This window comes from Diplodia seriata, assembly GCF_021436955.1.
Source record: "Diplodia seriata strain FDS-637 chromosome Unknown scaffold_2, whole genome shotgun sequence".
NCBI lineage: Eukaryota > Fungi > Ascomycota > Dothideomycetes > Botryosphaeriales > Botryosphaeriaceae > Diplodia > Diplodia seriata.
Genome location: NW_027117309.1, coordinates 2,809,782 through 2,825,830, shown reverse-complemented (window position 1 = coordinate 2,825,830; position 16,049 = coordinate 2,809,782). Strand labels below are relative to the sequence as shown.

The following is a 16,049-nucleotide window of genomic DNA, read 5'->3' as shown; positions in this document are numbered from 1 at the left end:
CTGCCCCCCGCCGCGCCGTTCGACAGGAAGTCCTCCTCTTCCGCCCACGCCCGATCGTCGCCGTCGTCGCTGTCGCTGTCGCCTCCCAGCGGCATGCGCGTCGCGTACGGATGCTGTCTTGCGCCGCCGTTAGGCCCGCCGCCGCCACCGCCCCCGCCCCCGCCGACATTGTGATATCTCGACGGCGCCGGTTTGCTGGTGTTGTTCTGCTCTTCCAGCGGGATCAGCTCCGCCTCCTCGTCGAACCGCACCCGGTTCGGCGTCCGCGGCGTGCCGTCCGGCCGCGGCTGCGCGAGGCTCGACTGGCGGCGCGGCGGCGGCGGGGGTTTGTTTGCGCGGACGGCGGGCGAGGGCTTGGCGCCCGGGGCGGGCGAGGCGGAGGAGGCGCGCTGCGGGGCGGCGGCGGAGGAGGTGTTGGGCGGCGGTGGAGCGGGCGATGGCGAGGGGGAGAGGGATTGCGGTGAGGAGCTAAGGAGGTTGTTGTTGGCGTCGTTGGCGGTGCTGGCGTCGTAGGGGCTCTGCGATGATGTGGTGATGCCCAGGTCGTCGGTGTGGTGGCGGTGAGCGAAGGATTGGTGGTGTTGCGGATCGAGCTCGAGCTCGAGCTCCTGGTGGGCGGCGTTGCCCAGGAGTCCGAGGACCTCGTCGGCGTCGTTGGCGTCGGAGCGAGGCATTGGGGTGGGTTCGGATTCGGCGTGTCGTTTACCTCAGCATCTTTCTGTGGAAAGGGGGGTGGGGACGCCGGATGTGTGCGGGAGCCGCGTCGTTTCTCGTTGCGTTGTAGGTGAGTTGATGGGCAAATGCGGATTGTGGATTTCGGTGTCGTGTCAGGGTGCTGGGGCCTGTCGGTCTGTCGTCAGCCAAAGAAGAGCCAGCGCCAGCCGCAGAGCAGCGCACCGCCGCGCCGCCGCTTCTGGACAGCTGGGCCACCGCTCGGGGGATCGGCGCCTTAGGGCTGTCCCTTAATTCTATATTCGGCTCTCCGGTCATCGTGCCCCGGCCGCTCCGGCTGCGCAGACGAGCAGCACGTGTTGTCGCCTGAGAGCCGCGGCCTGAGGCTGAATCTTTCCTCGACGCGCGCGGCTGCTGTCGTCCTTACACAAGCCTTAGTCGCCGCAAACGGTGCTTGCAAGCGAGAGGCTCAAGCACAGCATCAGATCGCGTGGCGCCCTGCTACAATCCTGCATGTCAGCCTGCCCCGGGCGCGCGGTCCTAGGACAACGGTTACACGTGCAGCGTCGACTAATTATTCCGTGGCTTGTCAAAAGTCATTCGTCCGGGTTTGCAGGAACAAGCTGCATATTAATTACTCTGCAAGGGGCTGTCCCTCTCATTCCGTAACGTACGTCTGGCCCCATACTTTCATTTCCTCCCAGGTATCGAGCGGATTCAAACAAAGCTCGCTGTTCAAACTCCCATAATTATGTACCGTACCGACAATCCCATATGCCGAGACTTGCTCCCCAAGACAACGCCGAGCGAGCCGTTGGAAAAGAAATATGAACCAACATTAAAACTCTACGAGAAAGAAAGAAATCGTCATTTTCTAGTCGTGTGCCTCTTCTCTGAACCTTCCTCTTACTGGCGGCTGCTGTCTTACGCCTCCCGACGATCCTGACCCTGATACCGACCCGATGCTGTCGCTGATCCGTCCCACGAGCGGAGTATCGCTTGCTTGCGTGCTCTGCGTGACGTTTCGACCAACGTGCAACGGCTGCGGATAGAAGTGCGCCGGAGTGTTTGATGTTGTCGTTGGGTATGCCGAACCGGGCTCTGAATCTCGTGACCAGTCGCTAGGGGTTCCCGTCATCCCTGGGTGCTGGCCTGCCGGGACTGCGAGTCCGGCCTGTGCTGTCCGTGGTGAAGGTGACGGCGGGGGTGGAAAATGCTCGTTGTGCAGTGAATGCTGCGAAGGGTCGTATGGCTGCGCGTTCGGCGGCGGTGGTTGGAACATATAGTTCGGCAAAGTACCGGGGGGGCCAGCTGGGTACATGTACTGCGGAGCGCTGGGTGACAAGGGCGGTTGCATGTAGCTCCCTGAGTCTCCAGGTGGCCCGCCAGGCGCGTAAGGCGTTTGCGGTGAGACTGGGAACCCGGATTGCCCTATGGTTGGTGAAGTCGTATTAGGTGATATGCTGTGTTGAGTGTAGACGGGAGAGAGGTTTTGGTCGGTTGGATATCCCGGGCCCTTACGGTATCTGTGACTGTCTGATGCCGAAAGCTCGGAAACTACTCCACCTTCGAGATTGTTGTGGCTGTCGTCTGCCGCAAGCTCGACGGGATGCTCTTGCAGCGGCTGTTTCTCCTTGGCTGTATCCTTGCTCTTCTTTCTCCGTCGGAGACAGAACCACGCCAGTCCTAGAATCAAGAGCAATCCACCGACCCCACCAACAACACCGCCAACGATAGCGCCCGTATTCGAACCACCAGAGTGACCGGCAGAGGTGCTGTTGCTACCACCTGTAGCAGCCGAAACATCTCTTGTAGCCGTGCGAGCTGCATACGTCGGGAACCTGGAAAAGTACACTGGGAGATCTCGATTGTCCCAGCTGTTCGGAGCCTTGTTTGTCGCGCCTCCAGTTGAGCTGCATGACAGTGATCAGCACCTTAGTTTTCGCCGCTAAACAGGACAACATACCTTCCACCGATTTTGGCAATGATCTCTGGTGGCACCAAGTACTCGGTGATGTTAGGATAGAACAAATCCCACATTGCATCTTCCGGGCCATTCTTTCCCAGATTCAGGTTATGGGTGCCCCATACACTCGGCGAATCACAATCCTGGTGTTGCGCAAACCAGCCACCGATGATGAGCATTTGCGCATTGTTGACAACGTTACATGATGAGATGCCGTGCGGATTTCCGACTCCTTCCTCAGTGGGATACCACTTAATCCATTGGAAGGAAGGAATCGACAAAATGTAGACGTCATCGTAGCCCGTGGTGTTTGTGATACCTTGGCCGCCGTAAATGTAACTGAGCCAGTCAGCGGAAGATCCTCGAGAGGTACGCAAATGACCTACATATTGTACGACGACTTATCCTGTGCCCATGTTGCACCACCACAAAACTTTCGTCTCATGCCAGGAACATCTCCAGTGGCGGTCTGCTTGTACCATTTGGTGGAAGCAATGTCGTAGACGTAAATGTTCTGCGAGGGACGTTAGAACCGGCCAGATCAGGCTATCTCAGACATGGCTTACACTCAGTTCATCCTACGTGACGATCATGTTAGCCTGGAGGTTTTGATCGGTCGAGTCTGGGTAGCTTACCCCTTGCACGGTGCCATTATCATAAGGATCAATGACGCCACCGAAGTAGATCAGAAGACCTTTGTCAGAAGCTGGAAGATAGACCATGACACCTTCTCCTCGACCGGTGCTGTCAGGGCCAGTGTTGTTAGTCCAGGAATCTTGAACGAAGTCGTATATGACGAGATTGCTGGTGAGCATCGGATCAGCTCCCCATCCGGGAACGGTATTGTTGTTGAGCCAACCCCCAAGGTAGTAGCCGACCCCCGTTTCGTTTACCGTTACGCCCGCGCCATAGGATACTCTTTGGATCCCAGCTGCTGCGCTGACGTCGGTCTGGTTCCATTGGTTTAGAAGGATATCATAAGCCCAGGGAGTAAAAGCCTCAGGAGTGGCGTCATTATATTCGCCGCCGTAGAGGTAAAGGACCTTGTTCACTTCGTCGGCCCACAAGACACCGCCACTGAGATCCGGCACGTTTCGTGTCTTGTTAAGGTCATCATGGAGTTGCGGCATCCCAACGGCGGAGGCATCTTCAAGATCATTGTAGAGGAACCAGGTATCTGCGACGGCGGTTAGCATGGGGCGCACACTCGCACCAACAGCCTAATCGTACTTGTGTAGTTGAGCGGATTCTGGGACATGGGATTCCACGTGAGCTGGCCGCCATCGATGTACAGCCTGTTGTCGACTACGGCGGTCTGGTGTCCCCAGCGGCGGCAAAAGTCCCTGATGGGATCTTTGGCATGGGCGGGCTGTAAGGCTGCAAGGGCAGCGGCGATCAGGTATCCTGAGAGAAGCGGTGCCATGGCTGCTGGGAGCGCTCGCTGCGCGCGCCTGGCAGCGTTGGTGTCGAATCACAAAACCACGAGAGACGGAGAAGGGGGCTCTCAACAACAACACGAGCGAAGGGCCAGCGACAGCGGGAGGGAAATGGGAAGCGGTCAACCAGAACGGTGGAACAAGAGGGCCAAAGCTGAGAAATGTGGAAGCACAGGGCTACCATCCGGCGCAGATCGGCCATGAACGCCAGGGCCACCGACGGAATCGGCGGACTGGGGGCAATCCTGCCATGCAGGCCGGCGGGTCGGGCGGAGCTGATTCGCCTGGGGTTGGGGGGTGGTACGACGGAACCAATGGCGGCAAGCAAGGCTGGCCAGCGGTGCGACAAGCAGCCAATGGTCGAGTGAGACCTGCCGGTACGCCTCGGTGTCGCTGGCTCCGCATCCCCAGCCCAACGGCAAGGCCCCTGCACTCGTCGAGAGGAGTCGCGCGACGCGGGTGGCGCGTCTAGAACGGCGCTGCTTCACGGTGCTGACGGGCGACGGCGCAGGCTGTGACCGGCTGCCCACGCTGCGCCCGCATGTCAGCCGGAGACATGAGCTGCATCCCATGGCGCCGGCGGAAGCCAGGGAATATAGCCAGCCCGCCTGCGGCTAATCGCGCGGCTTGGAGTGCGGAGAAGAGCAGCGCGCGCTGCTCGCGGGCGACACAGGCAATCTCCTTCGGGCAGCACGAGTGCGCGGGCGAGACGGGCTCGTATGCTGGAGCTCGCGAGGATGAGGGGTGACGAGAGAGGGCGATGCACTAAGCACGTCAGCTTTCCATGGATCCGGCCTCGTTGGTTCCCGGCGGTGCAGCAGCGCCCCGCTATCCCGGCCATTGCGGCCATCACGTGCGGAGAGCCAGTCTTGACTCTCGTACCCGGCGCGCAAATACGGCGCCTTCGCACTGCGAGTCCACGCGTGCGTTTTGACTTTGCACCTGAGCTTCTCCAGGCCGCCCGCCATCTCAGCTCGGGCTCGGCGCAGCATTGAGGCTTGAGCAAGCCCGCCCCTTTGATTTGCAGGGTACCTCCATGGCTCTCAGCCTCCGTTTCGAGCTACCGCGAGCTTCTTTCCCGCCGATCGAGCTTGGCGCCGTCTGCCGCACTCCCCGCTACCGGCCAAGCCACGCCTGGCCAGAGCACTACTTGTTGGCTTCCATCGCGCGCGCAAAGCCACTCGGAGCGCCTTTCCTCAAGCGCCATGTATAGGTACTCGAGGCTGTGTGGCTAGCGGTGTGGAGCTGAGTAAATTTGGTACCGCTATACTTTCGCTCTCAGCCGCTACTTGTGGCTGCGTCCGCTTCTCGTGGTGAGACCGCTCGGCTCGTGGGTTGATCTCACAGGCTCAGGCACCGGCGTGAGCGCCACTGCAAGGTCCTGACTCCTGCATTCTCTGCTTTCGCTTGCGTGCATGTGTGCGTTTCACACAACACATTCTCGAGCGAGGAAAAGCAGCATGCCGCGAACATGTCGCCTGCCAAGCCGGCGGCAAAACAGTAGCAGTCTAGACTTCTAGCACCCCTATAGCGCCGCCAAATAGCTTGTTCGGCACGCCATAGTCGTGGCGTGCAAACGGGGCTGCTGCCTTGGGTCCCGCCTTCAGTCAGCCAATGGGTAGATCAGATCCGGCATCTGCCACGCAGAGATTGCAGCCAACATGCGGACGTCATGTCTGACTACCAGCGGCAGCAGGGGAGGCGTGGGTTCGCTGGGTGATATACCTGCATGTTGGCGGGCGTGAGGATATTACCGGAGCCGTGGAAACTGGAATCGTCGCACAAAGTCAATTTAGGTAGGTATGTAGTGCGCGACTCGACGGTGTACAAAAGCGGAAAATCGATGGCGGAAGTCGGGATTGGCTGAGAGCCTACGTGCGGGCCGCACTCGCGGATCACGCTTATGCTGTCTCGGCCTTCAGATTGGCTTTCGCCTCTCCTGATGGCGCAGAGATGTCGGCTCCTGCGAGCGAATGTGGGATCAGAATCCGTTCATTGCCGTCATCCCGTGCGAACCGCAAGCTCCTCTTCTTGCCGACCCGTCACGAACCTCCACCACAGCCCTGCACCGTCGGCCGCCGACAGCATGATCGACTGCTAATCTGCTCGTATCCCGCCTCTTGATGTGCGAGCGTGCAGGGTTCCGCGCATCCGGGCGTGGATTAGAGTAATCCGGGCAAGGGGAAGATTCCGCCGGGGGGCCTAGGAATCAGGCTCTGCCCCCAGCTTATGGTCCTCGGTCTCGGGTGCACACGTTGGCAGGCATGCCTGGCGTGTGTAGGGTGTGTGTGGTGACAGGTGTTCGGGGTCGGCTTTCGGCCCCATCAACACCGCTGTCGAAGCGGGGAAAAGAAGTGTCGCACGTGTCACGTTCAGGCCAGGGCCTTCCACCTATCTCTCCGCGCCTACTTTTCTCCGCACCTACTTCCCTATTCTCTCCTGTCAGCCCCGTTTTTCCAGCAATGGTTTCATTAGCTCTGACCGTGCACATCTCCGGTCATGTCGCTCCTCCTCAAGTGCTTACGCTGACCTGTCAGGCGCAGATCGTCAGCTGCCGCTCAGCCGCCCACGTTACAAAGCAGACACTGCTGCTGTCCAAGGCGGTACATGGAAGTGCACCCGGAGCCATGTGGACGAAGGGCATCAGCTTGTACACCCTTATCTCCGTCGCCGTGTACAATCGCCTATGTGCGATCCGGGTTGAGATCGATGATGATCAGTTGCAGTAAAAATGATGATATCCCCAGATGCTTTATCTGGCCCCTCCCATTCCCTCGGGACTCCCAACCCTCCCCATTGGATCGAGGCAAAATGAAATGTCCCGGCGCAATTATATGAAAACGCAAGGATCCGAATATCCGAATCTCAATACTCAAGATCCATGCCTTCTCCGCCAACTACAGCCGCCATCCCAGCTTCAGCTCCCCCAGTGGAACCATCTCGGCCTTTCCCGTCCCCTTTTCCGTTGTCTCTCCCATTTTATTTTCCATCAACCCCGTCTCCTTCATACGAGAGCCCCCAACCGGAGCCTGCAGTCGCGCACCTGGCGCATAGTCGATGCTCGCAACTTTCTGTCGGGCATTTGGCCATTCTTCCTCCGCAGATGACTGCTTGCTTGCACTCGCAGCACCGCGCCTTGGTGTCATAGACGTAAAGCCAAGTGAAGAAGCTACCGCGCCGGCCGTATCTCTTCCTTATCCTGCCTCTCGAGGAACGCGCAGCAGTGAGCTTGTGAGATCATCGGAGCCTGATCGACGACTGTAGGGTTCCCAGCGAAGAGGCCGGGAAGTGCCTGAGCGGCTTGGGTACGGAGTCGACGGCGCAGAGGATCCGCCACGGCCTCAGGCGATAGTGCAGCCTTGGGTAAACGGTAAAAAAAAAAAAAAAAATTGCTTGGGGAAGGCACTCACGTCGGAGCTAGTTGCAGCTACATGATCTCTGAGCCGGTAGCTCCCGAGGAGAAAGCTATCTTTTGATCGGCACTACCATTGTTGTTCGTTGCTGAAATTGCGAACTACGCTTACGTGCTGAACTTACGTCTGAGCAATCAGCAAGCTCATCGGTTGGTGGGTGCCTAGGAAAAGGTAAGTAATCGGATACTGGGTCGGGCAATAAGTGTGCAGAATAGCAGCTGAGCAATCCAACGTTGAAATGCTGAGATGAGAGCGCGCATAGGAAACACCATGCTCGTTGACAAGGAAGTCGAGCGTGCGCACTCACTCCGGGCTGTCAGGAATCTGTGGGGATGCGCTCTTCTCGGAGTCAGACGAGTCGTCCACCCTGGGCGATCGTATCGGACATAGCCTCCTGCACAAGTCGATTGCCGCTGTCTTTACAGTCTGTCGGTTGGTGTATGGAGGTGAAGCGGTTCGTGTATTGACTCGGTTTGTAGGACTCCCCAGTGGCCTGGAGTTCTGATCCAACGGCGAGTGATGCCCCGTGCAATACAAGGGCTGCGCATTGTTGACCAGGCACGTGGAAGGAAGGTGCTGGTCCTGTGAGTTCAGGTCAATGTCCACAAGAGACTCCACGGGGTGCGCAGTGTCTGGTCACCAGCACCGGCCAGAGCGTGGCGCAGAAGCCCGCCAAAGGGCTTGGTGGAGAGTTTGTATAATTGGATCGAAAACTGTACTGCGCGCATCGAGAGGCCCTGCGTTGGGTGTCCTGGAGACAGTTCAGAAACGGCCGGCTTCGCAGAGATTCCATCTGGTTACCGAATCGGGTTAGCGGGTAGGAAAAGCAGCACCTCTGGAAGGCGCGACCCTCGCCCTCGCCTTCGCCTTGAAAAGATTCCGCGCCCTCGACTCTCGCTTGTTCCACAACCTGTTCATCCACCCGCTGGCTTCGTCGGCTGGATCTTCAACATGGCCAACCCTGATCCCCGTCGCACGCGCTCTCACGCCAATATGCCGAGCAACTCTGCCAGCAACGCGGACACCGACCAGTCCGAAGCTTTCAGATATGAACTGGGCACCCTCAACCGCGAGATCGTCCTCGCTTCCTTCGACCGCCGCGACGACTACGCGCGCGTGCGCTTCCCGCCTCGCGCTCCGAACCAGGGCTTACACCAGGCTGGCGACTCTGTTGACCCTATCCTTGCTGCATGGAAGAGTGGGTCTCAAGATCTTAGATCTGATTTTGTCCGGAGTCCTGGCTAAATGCGCTGATCCTAGACTTCCGCCTCACCACCACTGACCGTGATCTGGATGCTGAGAAGCAAGATCGTCTCCATGACGGCCAGCTCTACCGCCTCAACCGCCAGGCGCGTGGAGAGGTCATTCATCACCCGCCTCCGCCGCCTGTTCGTCGGAGCGAGCCTGCTCTCAACCCTATTCTGAGCAATCCAGGCAACGCTGACCCCTTGGCTCTGGCCAAAGCCCTCCAATTGTAAGCGCATGATTTCCCCCCACTTCAATACCTCTAACTCTTGACTTCAGCAAAGGTGCATACAAAGCCGCAAAGGGTCGCCCGCCGATGTCCAGCCCTCGTGGCAACTTCAGTCAGTCGGGACTTTCCGGTCGTGGCAACCACGCCGTTCGTGGTGGTGGTGGATTCAGCTCGGGTGGCAACGGACGCAATGCGCCTACACAGACTGGAGGCCTGAACCCGCATGCTGATATCCATGCAGACCAGCGCTATGCACCCCGCAGGAAGAGGGCTTCTGTAGTTCGTGGTGGACCGAGCACTGGCCAGCCGCTTCCGATGCTGGGCCATGCTCTCCCGAAAAGGCCTGCCAACACTATGCGTCCACCTCCTCACACGGTCCATGGTCGTAACGGCATCCAGCATCAGTCCAACGGCGTCCATGCAGCTCCGATAATGGACCGCACCAACAGCTCCATGTCGTCTGCGTCCATGGCGAGCTCGACCATGGGCAGCTCTGCTTCCGGCACCATCTTCGCTACGGGCCGCAGACCACCCACTGCCCCTGTAGGTCGCCTCGCTACACCTGAGGAGTTCATGGCCGCTGCTAGGAAGAATGGTCTTGTCGGCTCCAAGTTTGCGCCGAAGCCTGAGGACAAGCCTAAGGACAAGCCCGCAGAGCCGAAGGCCGAACCTACCAAGGGAGGTGGACTCTCTGGATCGAAGTTTGCTGCTTGAGGTGCAAGGCATCCATAGCGGCCTTGGATCAAGAGGATGACGACAAGCTTGCTTTCACTGACTACCAACAGGCCGGCTTACAACAATTAGTGGATCCTGCGGGTATAGTCCGACTTCTCGGACACGCTTGAGCACACGATACTTTTCCAAAACTGATTCCATACAGGAAAGAACAAAATCTGCTGAAAAGGTTGGACGGGAAGGTCTTGGGTTTAAGCTCACGGTGACATAATGGAATGATGGTTAGGAACAGACGGTATTAGCACCTCTTAGGTCACTGTACCTTTCATTAGGCAGCGGATACAAATATGATCTGGATTCCTTTAATGATTCCGAACATGTGACGGTCGATGGTACAGAGACGGGGAGTGGAGCAACGTCGGGATAGCCTTGCGCCCCAAAATGCGGATCGCGTGGTGGCGCTCGCCTCGCTCCGCCAGGCGCGGAGGGCCAAGGACAACACGGCCGCCGCGCTCGGCCCTCGACACAATTACACCACAACAACAGTGCAGAAAAGGCGACTCCAAATGTCGCAATTTACGGCCTTCTCATCGCGGCCCTCCGCCGCCGCTCCCCCGACCGCCGCTCCCAAAACCGTCCCGATTCCCGCGACCACACCCGCAAGCCTGCCTGAGGTCGAGCAGGCATTCGCAGACCAGCCGGAGCTGAAGAAGCGAGTTTACAGCGCCATCGGTTAGTTATGCGGCCCTAATCATGCGCGGTTCTATGCGGGGAACTAGCAAAAGCTTTCAAGAGAACGGAAAGCTAATCGAGGGCGAACGTTTTCATGCAGGCGAATCGCCGCAGCACCAACCGCTATTCTCGTCGATCTCGTCGTACATCCTTCAGCTGCGCCAAAACGCCCCTCCTCCCCATCCACCTTCCGCAGCCACGAATGGAGCGACCGCCGCAACCACAACCGCCCCCACCAATGAACCGGCGGCGAAGAAGCGGAAGATCGACGGCCCCGCCGAGGCTGCCGCCGGTGCTGGAACATCGGGAGCATGGGCGAACAGCGCGGCGGGCGCGGACTTTACGCTGCCGGACGTGAGCTTCTCGATCCCGCAGCGCAAGAAGCTGCAGCTGCAGCTGGTGGCGGCGTCGTCGGGAGCTGGGGACAGCTCCGGCGGCGGGCTACGGGCCTGCTCGGGCGGTGGGGCGAAAGTCGAGTTTGGGATTGGGTTTAGGGATGTTGGTGAGTTTCTGCTGTTATGCTGGCTGTCTGCTTGCAGCTGCTGCCCTTGGTGGAGAGGCCGGCTGGCTGGCCAGTCAGTTCTGGTCTTGTCTTGCCTTGTCTATTCGTTTTTCAACTTTTTTTTTGGGGGGGGTTTATTTGCTGACATCTGTCACGTATCACCACAGAGCAAGTCTTCTGCCTCCCGATTCCCGAGAAGGCCAAGCGCCAATGGAACTTTATTATCGTGCCGAAGGGCAACGACGGGGTCAATGCTGCGCCTGAGGGCACCACACCGCCGGAGCAGATTGTCTGGACCTTCCAAGAGCCGACGAACAAGGAGTTGGAAGCCGGTGCGGAGGCGGGCCCGGAGCACATGGCGGAACGGCTCAATCGGTTTTTGACGCCGTTTGGGAAGAAGGTCGTGTTTCCGACCAAGGAGGAGTTTCAGAGCACCATTCCCCAAAGCCACCGTAAGGGTGAGCCTGGGTTCCACGTCAAGGCGTTTAGAGGAAGCAAGGAGGGTAAGTGCCATATCTTTTTATCCTTCTGTTTTTCTCTTGCGGTATTTACCAAGAGCGAGTAGATACAGCGAGAAAGCTGACGATTGCTTATAGGTTTCCTGTTCTTGACTAGCGTTGGCATAATCTTCGGCTTCAAGAAGCCGCTACTCTACTTCTCCTTCGGCAGCGTCGAGTCCATCTCGTACACGTCGGTCCTGCAGCGCACTTTCAACCTCAATGTAACGACCAACCCCAGCGGCGGCGCCGAGCAGAAGTCTCAGGAGATCGAGTTCTCGATGCTCGACCAGGCGGATTATACCGGCATCGACCAATACATCAAACACCACGGCCTGAACGACGCGTCGATGGCAGCGCAACGCAAGGCGCAGATGTACAATGTCAATGGTCCCGGTGAGGGTGGCGAGGGCGAGGAAGCGGCCGCGGCGGCCGGTGACGAAGAGACGGAGTTGGAGAAGGCACAGAGGATTCTGGAGGACGAGGAGGACGAGGATGAGGAAGACTATGATCCCGGCTCGGACGGCGAGAGCGAGGGCTCGGGAACAAGTAGTGATGAAGACGATGACGAAGACGATGAGGAAGGCGAGGAGGGGGATGAGAACGATATTGTGCAAGACGAGCTGGGCAGTGAGGCGGAGGACGTTCAGCTCTCAGACGAAGAATAGGGTGGGTGTTTGGTTGCTTAAGCTGTCGTTATCATTATGGTTGGTGCGCGCAGCGCGTGTGCCAGTGTCTGGACGGAGATGACCTATACCCAGGTAGCAAAAGTCTATGGTGCTACGAAGCTTGGTTAGTAGCGATCCGAGCTACACGCAGATAATCAAAGCCGCAAGAGGGTGTTGAGCGCTCCAATCGTTTGGGAAAAGATTGCATGTCGACGTGACGTCACCAATCACGACCTTTGGATACTCAGTTATACCCCAGATTCCTTCGCGCTGCCACACTCACCCGATGCTGACAGTTTTATTGCCGGGGCGTTGTGCCGTTGCGGCAGGAAGTTGGTTCAACCGGAACCAACAGACCCAATTCCAGGCGTCGTCAAATCATAGCGATAAGGACTACATCTATGATCCTTAGGGCCCGGGATTTCAGCGCGACGGGGCGTTCGCAGCAGGAGTAGTACGTGCTGGCGGGTGAGTGGGCCAAGCCCCCTAGCTTTATAAGCGAAGTATATATAGGGTCCGCTCGCTCAGCTCGCAATCCTTCGCTTCATGCGACCAATTCTGGCAGAATCCGCAGCACCCAGACCACGACGACAGCATCGGAGTGAACAAGAGCACAGTTGATATCGCAATCAGGTGCAACAGCGGGCCCGAAGCGTGTAAGCGTGGCGCCCTCTGGCAAGGAGGATGCGGAGCTGAATATTGGCGCAGCTGCGGCCTATCGAAAGCGTGCCCTCGAGCGTCAGCGCCGAGCACCCCTTCGGACATCGGAGAAGGGCCGCGATGCGTACAACTCATCCCAATCCAGCCCTTGAGCCGTTGTCAGCCGTCGTCAGCAATTGATCGCCCGGTGGAGCGCCAATTGCGCCCCGCCGCGAGATTACAGCAGCGTCACAACCCGCCCGAAGCCGCCAAGCGCCGTCGGATACGCGTATTATTGCCACGGACTTCGATGCGGCTCAACGTCCTGTAAGGCTGAGGGATGGGAGCCGGTTCCTTTATCGCCTGCAACGTCTCCTCCCACCTGCACTCCGGGGCACTGGCACCCCAGCCGCCAGATTATCAACCATCCGTAAGAGCAGAACCCGCGCGCTAGGCCACGACTCGCGCACTCCCGCCCGGGGCTGGTATACCTGTGACTTGCTCGATCGGCCGGGTGCGCGATAGAAGCCACCGACAATCCCGATCAGGAACCTTCCCCACTCCACCGATGTAATCATGCCAGACTTCCAGTTCCTCACCACCGACAACCCGGAGGAATTCAAGAAGGGGGACTACTTGAAGCAGATCCGCTCCCATGCCATGCTCAGCGTGAAGCACCATGAGCAGCAGCAGCAACGCTCCAAGGCCGGCCAGCCGCCGCCGAAGCCCAACCCGCCGCCGACGAGCAGTCGGCCAGGCTCGAGCATCAGCCCTTCTCTGGTAAGTGAGCCGCCGCTCCGTGCCGGCCGCCCCGTCAAGTTTGTGGACTACAATCCCACCAAGGCGGCCGAAAAGGGGTCGCGGAAGCGCTCCCTCCAGAACCAGCAGGATGCCGAGGACAAGGAGGACCAGCGCGCCGTCGCGAGCATCCCGCGGAAGTCGGCCAAGGCCCGCACGTCGTTCTTCGCACAGTACGCCGACGCGGTGCTGAACCCGCGCCAGGTGGGCCGCGGCGCCGACGTCTTGAACACGATGCCCGAGTTCTCGAATCCCAAGATCAGCGTGTGGGACCTCAAGCGCCAGTTCGACCACCTCATGCTGACCGACACGATGAAGGCCCTCTACTTCCCGGCCATGGACGGCTGCCGGCATGCGTTCCTGAGCACCGCTTGCATCAAGGCCACGTATGCCGACATGCTGAACGGCTACGTCGAGGAGAGTCCGGCCACGCTCTACATCAAGGAGGAGGTGTACACCATGATCCGCGAGAGCCTGGTGGATCCGAGGAAACAGGCCGACGACGGCATGTTCATGTCCATCGGCCAACTGCTGGCGGCGGAGCTGGTGCAGGGCGAGGAGGACGTGATGATGACCCACGAGCAAGGACTGGACCGCATCGCCGAGCACAGAGGGGGCCTGGACAAGCTCGGCGGCCAGGGCGTCGTCGCCAACGCCATCTCCGCCGGCGCCCTTGTCTCGGTCATCGTGCGCGAGGGCGAGGCGCCGCAGCGCTTCTTCGACCACCTCAACCACCCGCTGGCCACGGCCACGGCCACGCGCCTGCCCGAGTCGCCCATCTTCTGCCCGCGCAACGACTTTTACAGCATCGTGCCGCTGTGCTCGCCCAACACGCTCCAGATCCTCCGCGACATGCGCGACATGACGACCCTGTTCGTCCACTCCGAGAAGGTCGTCCGGCGCGCCTCGCTCCGCGACGAGTACCCGTATCCACGCCAGCTCAGCTCGCAGCTCTGGGCCTTCCACAACCGCATGCTCGACCTGCCACCCAACACCGACCCGAGCACCTTCTTCGACCCCGCCGTCGCCGCAGGGAAAGGTAGCACCGGTGGCGGTGGCGCCCCCGATTTCGTGTACGAGGCGTGCCGCCACGCCGCCATCCTGTACTCGTACGCCATCGCCGCCCGTGTCCCCCTGTCGACGGCCGGGCAATACTTCGAGCGCGCCTACCCGCAGATGGCGGTGCACGTCGATATCGCCAAGGTGGTCTTCTGCGACAGCAACCAGGACCGGGACCAACAGCCGTGCCCCCCTGCAGGCGCCTCCTCCGCCTCCTCTTCCGCCTCCCCCTCCGTTCCTGGCGACTTCGGTAGCAGCAGTAGTAGCGACGCCACTGCGTTCACACCGCCACCATCATCATCCTCGTCCTATCCATCATCGTCATCGACCCCCAACACCGCCCTGTCATCATCCCTGATCCACCCTCCCCCATTGTCTTCCTCCACTCACCCCGCCCTCGCCATCGTCGACGCCATCCAGCGCACCCCCAACGCTCAAGACGCCTGGGGCGGGCTTGTAGGTGTTTTGCTGTGGGTCGGCCTCGTCGCGACCGCGGCGGCGCGCGCGCCCCTGTCGGCTCGCTCGTCATTTGGCGAACACCTCGGTGGTGGTGGTGGCGATGGTAACAGCAGCCGACACGCATCGACGTCGTCGGCGTCGTCGAACCAAACGGCCACGACATCGCCATCTTCGACCTATTCGACTTCGGGCACGTCGCCTGACGCCGAGGCTTCTTCGACTTCTCCGCCGCCTCCGGGGTGGACGGGGACGACGACGGGGGCGGGGGCGGATGTGCGGCGCGACTACGAGAGGGCCAAGGCGCGGAAGAATCTGGCGTCGGTGGCGATCTTGTGCACGATCAAACTGGGGTTCGAGCAGCCGCGGTCGATTTTCCCGGCGTTGCGGACGTTTTTGAGGGTGCAGGCGTTGTTGAAGCGGTGAGAGAGAATGAGAGGGAGGAAGGATGAAGGGGGGAAAGGAATGAATGAAGGAACGAAGGGATGAATGAACAGAAGAAAGGAGGAAGAGAGTGTGTCAGCATGTACGGGATGTTGTCAAGAGGCTTTCGGTTATTGGTGGTGGTTTGCATAACCTATCGTTTACTGGGTCCGGTTTGTTTTTGCTGAGGAGCTGGGAGGGAATAGGTGACGGATGATCATTGAGATCGGAAGAGATTGGTTGATGGGAGATCATTGGCTCCTCCCTCATTTTTTGTGATTTGGGGGGGAAATTGGCGACGGTCGGCGTTTTTGTCACCTAGGTGTTAGCCATGGACTGATAGTCCTTCCGGCTTTGCTGTTTTTTCTCGGCGGTCCAGTAAGAGTGAGCTCTCTCTACGGAGAAGCATCGAATAGTACGACGAACGCTCTTTGTGTTCGGATCGTATTTTACAGAGTGTTCATCGGCCGAGACAGTCGGACTGAAGGAAGGTATGTAGACTCGTCCGTCCGTGGCGTTGTAAATGGGGCTTTGCTGACTTGCGTTGAGCAGATATATGTTACTGCTCGGAAGAACCCCGATCGTCGTTACGAGGCAAAATTTGTGCCGCTGCCCACTCTCGACAGCTCGATCTGGAAG

The 16,049-nt window shown here is 59.3% G+C and overlaps 4 protein-coding genes across 4 annotated transcripts; 3 read left to right on the top strand and 1 right to left on the bottom strand.

Moving 5' to 3' along the window:
• Window positions 1-2,607: 2,607 nt before the first annotated feature.
• On the bottom strand, window positions 2,608-4,061 carry SLS55_002205 (uncharacterized protein; the record flags this gene model as incomplete). The annotated part of the gene is made up of 5 exons (XM_066773689.1): window positions 2,608-2,977; window positions 3,025-3,152; window positions 3,205-3,216; window positions 3,274-3,815; window positions 3,869-4,061. The coding sequence occupies 5 exons, from the start codon at window positions 4,059-4,061 to the stop codon at window positions 2,608-2,610; spliced, it is 1,245 nt and encodes a 414-aa protein (XP_066636256.1).
• Window positions 4,062-8,480: 4,419 nt separating this feature from the next.
• SLS55_002204 (uncharacterized protein) lies at window positions 8,481-9,675 on the top strand (the record flags this gene model as incomplete). The annotated part of the gene is made up of 3 exons (XM_066773688.1): window positions 8,481-8,685; window positions 8,748-8,961; window positions 9,012-9,675. The coding sequence occupies 3 exons, from the start codon at window positions 8,481-8,483 to the stop codon at window positions 9,673-9,675; spliced, it is 1,083 nt and encodes a 360-aa protein (XP_066636255.1).
• Window positions 9,676-10,202: 527 nt separating this feature from the next.
• On the top strand, window positions 10,203-12,035 carry SLS55_002203 (uncharacterized protein; the record flags this gene model as incomplete). The annotated part of the gene is made up of 4 exons (XM_066773687.1): window positions 10,203-10,368; window positions 10,430-10,870; window positions 11,038-11,373; window positions 11,467-12,035. The coding sequence occupies 4 exons, from the start codon at window positions 10,203-10,205 to the stop codon at window positions 12,033-12,035; spliced, it is 1,512 nt and encodes a 503-aa protein (XP_066636254.1).
• Window positions 12,036-13,250: 1,215 nt separating this feature from the next.
• On the top strand, window positions 13,251-15,413 carry SLS55_002202 (uncharacterized protein; the record flags this gene model as incomplete). Its single annotated transcript, XM_066773686.1, has 1 exon — window positions 13,251-15,413. The coding sequence occupies one exon, from the start codon at window positions 13,251-13,253 to the stop codon at window positions 15,411-15,413; it is 2,163 nt and encodes a 720-aa protein (XP_066636253.1).
• Window positions 15,414-16,049: the final 636 nt, after the last annotated feature.